Raw genomic sequence first — 7,748 nt, 5'->3', positions numbered from 1 at the left:
GTGCAAGAAGCTAACCACAAACCTCAATTTACATCAGGGCATTTTGATAAAAATATGAAAATGCCCCATTCGGGCTAGTGACTGAGGTTAATGATTGCCTCTGGTAACAGGCAGTGCATGTGCTGCAGAAGCATCTATACCTGCCCATCTGCTCCACCCTCACTTCACCCTGCAGACAAAACAGCCTGCCCTTGCCACCAGAACAAAACAACCACCTGTGAGAAAGGTGCAGGTATTCCCCTGGAGATATCAAACATTCAACTCCTCCTTGTACTTAAATCTTTAAAAAAATTAAGGAAAAAAAAAAGAGGAAAGATTGTCTGTCTGTGAAAATGGATGCTCCTAACCTGTACAACAGCTTGAGTTATACAGTGAACTCCACAAGGCAGCAATCAGGTGTCCTCTCTCAGGCATGTATTTATTTTTGCAGGGTGGCTGAGCTTGAAAAGTTAGATCAATGACATATTGGTTTCCAATGCTTTAAAATCCTCTTAACATCTGAAAGGCAAGACTAGCAAGAAATGCATAAGAAGGTATACGCTGCCCACCTTTTACCAGCATCCCTTCTGTCAGCTTTTGGGTATGATCCAAGATCTCCCTGGGTAAATGCTTTAGAAATGCAATGCAAATCATACTCTAGATCAGCTGGACACCCGTGAAAAACAAGGCTTCGGGAAGGCATAATTAAAATCATTCATACGACAGCCTTGGCTTAAAACATACCCACTGCTCCACATGCGCTGGATACTGCTGCATTTCATGAGGCTGGTGATGAACCCCTACACTAAACCACCACCTTGATATTCTGCAAATGCTGTCATTAGCTCACTTACTTCTGGGTTCGCGAGGTCCGTCCACAGTTATCTTGATGGCTCTGTGGTATGTGGCTACTTGTGGCGGATTCGTGAAGACCGTGATAGTCAGCGTGAAGCTTTTCCCTGCAACAGGAAAGAAAACCACTACTGAGCATATGTTTAGGGAAAAGGTGTACTCCTCATTTCAGACAGCACTCAAACATGCCAAATGGCACTGAAACCCTTTAGCTGTCTGTAACTTAAGACAGATATGCCCAAAGAGACGGGTGTATAACCCCACAACTGCCTGGTGCTGGATGCATTCCCTCTGTGGCAACTACTCAAAGCTTTGGGGAAAAAAAAATTAATTTCTATTTAAATGATCTACACTTTGTTTGTAAAAAAGGAGGTTACCCCCAAACAGTTAGAGTTTATCTGATCTACATGACTGCTGGTACGTTATCTGTACTTTCTACAGGGTGTTAGTTCAGAGAGGCTTAGAAATCGTGGCTGACTCTTCCAAAATTGCCATGGGAATCTGATCAACAACGCATGTTAAAATTAAAGAGAACTGGGTGCTCAGATCCCCTAGGCAGATTATAAAATCCCACACTTTGTGGTTGAAGCTAGCGTTAGATCAATTCCATATTGCAAACCAGAATCCTTTAAAAATAATTGGCTACTGCAATGCCAAGAAACAAGAGAATGGAAAAAAAAAAATCCGTACAGCTTGTCCACAGAGAATTAAAACATTTTATGTAGACACAGCAGAGCATTATGCTTAGTTGCTTTATTATTCAGTAAGAAAACTGTGAAGGCCTTTTCAAAACTGTTATGTACATGCCATGGCTCTAAGTTGAGGAAAGTACTCATTTTGATGGCTGTTGGGGAGGGTTTTGCATCCCCTTGTGACTGCAATGTCTTCAGATCCTGCTATCCCTGGATTTGCTTTTGGGAAATGCCAGCATTTACTTCAGGCCTTTTTTAAATAACAAAAGTAACATTCTGCATCTCTGATAAGACCTCATGCATTCATTGTGGCTTTGGCCTGGACAACAATACAAACATTGCCCATCAGCAGGTTTAGCACAGTTATCTGAGCATCACAGAGGACTCAGATACCGACAGGAATCTTAGTTATCAGTAAGAGACATCAAGGGACATCACCCCAAGTTAGATAACCAGGAACTATTGTAAGAAAATTAAGGTTCTCCTCCTTCAGGCACACACTGTGTGAGCTTTCCCATACATATCAGCCTGCTTCACTTTACCACTTGGTTCCAGCCCTCCTGAGTGCTGAGTTCCTTCCCTTTTAAGACTTCACATTTTATCTATATAAATAAATACAAATTTAAATATAAGTGTAAATATAAATGCCTGCCTCTAGCAGCAATATTTCCCTACCCCCACCCCATGCACATTAACTTGCAATTCAATACGTCTCTTAATGCAGTTCCGACTTTTGGTGCTAATGGTCTGCATCAACATCACAACGAGCACACACACATAGCTGTTACTGGAAACTGTCCTCATCACATCCCTGTGAATTAGGGAGGTATTCTCCCCACTCTGGGGATGAAGAACTGTGGAGAGATAAAGTGTCTTGGCCACAATCTCACCGGAAGCCTGTGGCCAGTGATGCTAACCGCTTTGGCTGCTGCAACTAAATCCAACTATAACCCTGAATCACAGCCCTGACAAAACAGAAGCTGAAACACAAGCCTTGCAAATCCCAGGTCAGTCTCTTCCCACCTCCACATCCTCACTAGAAAGCAGTCCCTGAGATGGAAAGAACTGCAACAGAAGCAAAAGTCATGTCAGATGCCTGTCTCAGGGCCTTTGTCCATCAGCGCATGGGTCCTACATCTACCCAGACCAAGGATGTCTGTGTCCTTGACATTCTTTAAATACCAAAAATAGTTTATTTCCAGAAATAGTTTACCTCTATCATTATATACAACACCTAGATCACTAAGACTGAAACAGACTTTGAAAATACACTTTATTCTTTTTACTAATCTGTGGCATTTCCACCTTGCTTCCTATTTGTGATTTTGGCTTGTTTGGTTGTTTGGTTTCTTTTGACAACTGCTGATGCATCAGGTCAGGTGTTTCTGCTGTTCTGCTAGAATATGTAGTCCATTTATTTCTTTAGAAGTTGTGGACTGATCTTCCAGATAGAAAAGAAATGCAGTATAAAATTATAACAGTGGTGAAATGTAGTAAAATGTGGCCAGATTACCAGTCTACAAGAATAGAGAATAAAGAAGAGGGAGGTGAAGTTACTTTCAAGATTTTCTACAGAACAGACTAGATCTCAGAGCCTATATATGGTTGTGACACAAGCTGGCAAATGCACGAAGATACTCAGCTTTCTTCTTGTTGACAGAAGACTACTCATTAACCACATACTGGTTAACCACAGGACTATATAACCATAAACCTACGTGTCACTCATTGCTGCCTACCAATAATTCTGGCTGTGTTTTTTCCCTGGTTATTCTGTTTCATTTACATTTAGCTTTGTTAAGTGGTTTTATCACTTTTATTCATAGCTTCTACATTATTCATCCTTTACGTGTCTGGTTGACAAAGGCAGATTAAAATTAGAGGTATTGTTAGTGAAATCTGTGTTTTATGGATATACCTGTTTTGGGATGACAGCAGGACTGTAAATGTCTCCTCCTTGCTTTTATATATTATGATACAGCTATGATACAGATTTTTATTTTCAACATGCTCTTGCATAATACACTTACATACAAGCGCAATGCATATACACACACACATACATATGCAATGTGCAGCAGACTAAACTGGTCGAAGTAATACCAGATTAGTCAGTGGAGGCTGTGTTCAGCCTCCCTAGCGCTGCAGCCTGTATTACACGACATGATTTTTGATGCCTAAGTAAGTGGACCTTGTAACTATCAATAGAAGACCTACTCTGAGCACTTAGTGTTTCTGCTCAACTCAGGAAGGGATGGGTGATACCAAAACAGCCTAAGTGATGGCCTAACCTCTCTAGTGATTGTAAAGAGGGACCAAACACCCCAAGAAGGCATTGTAAAACACTGTCCTGGTTTGGATGCCTTCAACAGTCATGATGACGTCCTAGCAGTCTCAGCAAGATGGCACGTAGCCCTTCATGAGCTAACATCAAAATCTGAGACCCTCTGGGTTAAACAGCTCCATGAATCTACAGAAAACCATGCACAAATTAGCTTGGGTCTATGGTGCATCCCTCAGTATACTGAAGCAAATCACTACTGCGTCATCATGGGAGTGTTTGCCGATGGTGTGAGGGCTGACGGGTGATGTCAGTGTCAATCTGTGCCTCACTGGGGTGCAAGAGTCACTTCAGAGATTGTTGCTGTTTCTGTAACTATCCCTGGCAGTTCCTAATATTAGGCACACAGCACCTCATGAGCACAAGGATTACATTCACCAGATGTGGGACAGGGCTCTGCCTTTGGAAACCCTTCCCACAGACACCAAGCATACCCTCATATGCTTAAGGGCAGAGCACAAGACTCACTGCTTCCATCAAGTCTTCCCTCACAAATAAGAGTAGGAAAAATTGCTTGGTAATGTTTATTTTTGCGAGAGCATTAAGGTCAGAACCATTCTAGAAAAATAATGAAAACAGTAGCGTTTCTGGTCAAAATACAATACTGACTTTTGAAATGACACCTGGAGACTCTGTTGATGGGTTTGCTAGAGCCTGTACCACCAAAAAAGCCCTCAGAAGTCACTGCTGATTTGACAGCCGAAGTCAGATGGATTAAACCAGCTGTCCCGAGCTCATGACTTTACAGGATTGCTCATGAGATTCCCTGACACTGTGCAAAGCTGCAAGAACTGAAGAGGAAGCACAAAGCATAATGTTGTCCACAAGCACTTTCTCAGCAATATTGTTCCTGGACCAGCAAAAGGTGAAGATCAGTTTTTAAGACCCAAACATTTGAAGGTATTGTGCCTGTAAGCTACACTGTAGGACAGGAACCTGAAGTTTGCATTCAGTCTGCATCCCATCTGACAGAGGCTGGAAGCAAAACGAGCTGTGAGCTCACAGCTAGCATGATGAGAGATTATTTAAGTGGTCCCCCAGAACAGCACTGAAGGGCTCTAGAGGGAGCAATAGGCTTGTAAGTTGTGGCCCCTGGGAATGTTTGAGAGGAACCAAGGGGGAAAAAACGAATCCCAAGTGACAACATGGTCACATGAAGCTCCTCGGTGCTGATTTAGCCATCTCTGAGCAGTGTCATGACCACATGGATCTGGGGGAGGGAAGGCACTCTTAAAAGTGGCTGCATGTGCAAATGCAAAGGGCAGTGAGAGCAGACACGCTTTAGGGAAGGGAGGCCACATCTTGAATCTATCACTTCATTTTAATCCACCTTTCTCAAGAAAAAAGAGCCACTGATTCCATTTATGGAGGTTCATCCAAATGAGGGCAGAAAGATGAGTTAAAGCTTCAGAAGTTTGCCCATGGAGGGGGAGAAGAAAGGGAGGCCAACAGATGATACGGCTAAAACTACTATCTTTTGCTTTGGGGATTTATTCTGATGAAGTGCCACTAGTGTTGTTTTGTTGTTCATTTGTTTTTCTAAATTGTTACAGTAAATTATTAAATGATAAGAAGAAGAAAAAGGAAAGGAGCCAAGAATGCTTGTGCTGACAAGGACAAAAGGTATAGCTGGAAAAATACGAAATGTAATACACAAATGCAATACAAATTATATTACAGACATTTCTATTATATTAGTGAGAGACTTCCAGGTTCTAGTAATAAAGATTATGATACTTCCTTTTTTATTTTTAAAGCCAGCTTCTACTCTTTAGTGCTTATGTACTTACTTTTATTAAACCATGCTAAATGATCAATTTCATACATCTTTACAGTTTCTCACTACATCTTCCTGGGTATCTGCCAAAGTGAAGATGTATACTGCATTTTAATAACATATCTGACTGTATCTCTGGGCAGGATGTAATACATATGCACACTCATATATTCATTCTCAAATGTCCATTATTATACACTAGGGCCAAATTTCGCCATTCTTATGGCTTAAGCCCCTAAATACTCCAACGTAATCAATGGGACGAAAAGGGCCAGCATAATTTGACCCTTCATTAGATAACTGCTTCTCACCATACAAGTGAAATATTTTTGTAGGTGTCCAAGTCGCATGTCCAATTGCACAAGTCCAAATTCTGTGCTCAGGTGGTGACCCTTTTCTCCCACCCCCAATGACAGTTTCACACAGTCAGAATGTAACTTTGCTTGTTGTGCTTGGTCCAGTGACTATTTCACCAGAATAAACCTGCAGCTGAGGTAAGCAGCATAAAAAAAATAACATAATTTGTTTACCATCAGCACCACAGATACCACGGAATTTAAATAAATTTAAAACAGAAAAAACTGTTATTCACCTCATCTGCTGACATGCTGCGAATGATTGAAAAAATCTAACTGCCACAGGCCAATGGTCCAAACAGATAAATGAGAACATGGGGATATGTCAGCAAATCAGAGTGATGGCTCAAAAAATGCAAGCACTGCCCATGCAAATCAGCTGCACAGGCAACAGATCTGTTTGTGTATTCATATGGACGTTTTGTGGTGTAAGTGTGTGTCAAGTTGGAGATTTGGGAAATACACCCACTTGCCTCCTGCTGAGCCAGCCTGGGTCAGCATAAAAGGTATACTTTGAACATTTCTGACAAGTGTCTCACTCCAGGAAGTTCTTATACCTGTGTTTACATAGGCTCTACTTACCCAGAATGAAATCTCCATCAATGGGTGTTTTGTTCTGGATTTATATGGGGCCAAGTTGTCATGCAATGACTAGAAGTGACCCTGCCACAAACTTAGTCCCAGCTATGAACTACTGAATTTGCTTTGCAGTAAGTTGTGGAAAAGCAGCTCGCTGCTGTAGAAGCATGGCTAGCACTGGCTTCTCCTCTTCCTTTCCCAGCTCCCTGCAGCGCTACCAACTGCTTAAGCAAGACATGCACTTCACTCTGTTCTCCTCCCTGCTCATTCTCCAAACGTTTTTCCTGGCTAACAAGTCAAATGCTGTGGTGGAGAGCAGCAGAGAAGCCTGCCTCTGCTGCCATGGCTCTCTGGATTCCAGAGCTAGGAGGCTACAAGAAGGTTGTGTCTGGGGTGGAATCATTTCAAGGCATTATTTTGGTGAAGCATATGTACATTTAACCTAAGGCAACACAGGAACTGTATTAAGCAACCAAAATTACATAACTGAAATCAAGTAACATTAATAGAGACGCTGCCAACCCAAGAAGGCATTAAGACTGAATTTTACCTCAAGCCCATTATCTGGATAGGGATAGTCCCTGACACTCTTCTGGGAACTGTCAAAAACATAACCCTAAGTCTGCAAGCTCTGGACATAAAATAATTATGCAGATGTAGAAGTTGGTTCTGTACTCAGTGTAACTAACAGCTCCTAAATAAAGCTGACTTGGGCCCTCAGCAGCTATTCCAGCGGACACATATTGGTGACAAAGGGCAATGTTTTGTGCATGCCCCTTGTTATCAGGTATACCAGGCAGCCTACAAGACCTGTTGCCAGTGCTACGTTTCCCTTTGCACAGAAGAATGTCCACACAGGTAGGTGGTCCTGAAGTCGCTTCCCTCGTCCTTTGGCTGTGCTACAATGGCACCAACGTTCAAATCCCTTTTCTCAGAGAAAACAAAAAGAACATCTTCCTGCTGGAATAAACAAAAAATTCCAGCAGCCAGCATCCCAAAAATGTTTCCCTGTCAATTCCAAAGTCCTGTATTTGCTTGAATGGTGTTTTTTATCCATCACAGTAGCAACTAACACCTTTTCCATTTGATCTGAAGCCCTCCGAAGAGTGATTCTCCCTTGCACAAACATTTTCATGATTAGCAAGGGTGGAACCCAGCTCCCTAAACCAGCC

General features: G+C 42.0%; 1 protein-coding gene across 1 annotated transcript in view; it reads right to left on the bottom strand.

The window, feature by feature from the left end:
- Nucleotides 1-833: 833 nt before the first annotated feature.
- Nucleotides 834-7,748, bottom strand: part of LOC104404367 (runt-related transcription factor 2-like) — a gene marked incomplete at both ends in the record, with an annotated part of 17,210 nt that continues 10,295 nt past the window's right edge. The window contains 1 exon segment of the mRNA XM_010012784.1: nucleotides 834-938. Within this exon segment, the coding sequence (XP_010011086.1) occupies nucleotides 834-938 (105 nt within the window).

This window comes from Nestor notabilis, unplaced genomic scaffold (assembly GCF_000696875.1).
Source record: "Nestor notabilis isolate BGI_N333 unplaced genomic scaffold, ASM69687v1 scaffold34514, whole genome shotgun sequence".
Classification (NCBI taxonomy): Eukaryota; Metazoa; Chordata; class Aves; order Psittaciformes; family Psittacidae; genus Nestor; species Nestor notabilis.
This window is presented reverse-complemented; position numbering and strand designations above follow the sequence as displayed.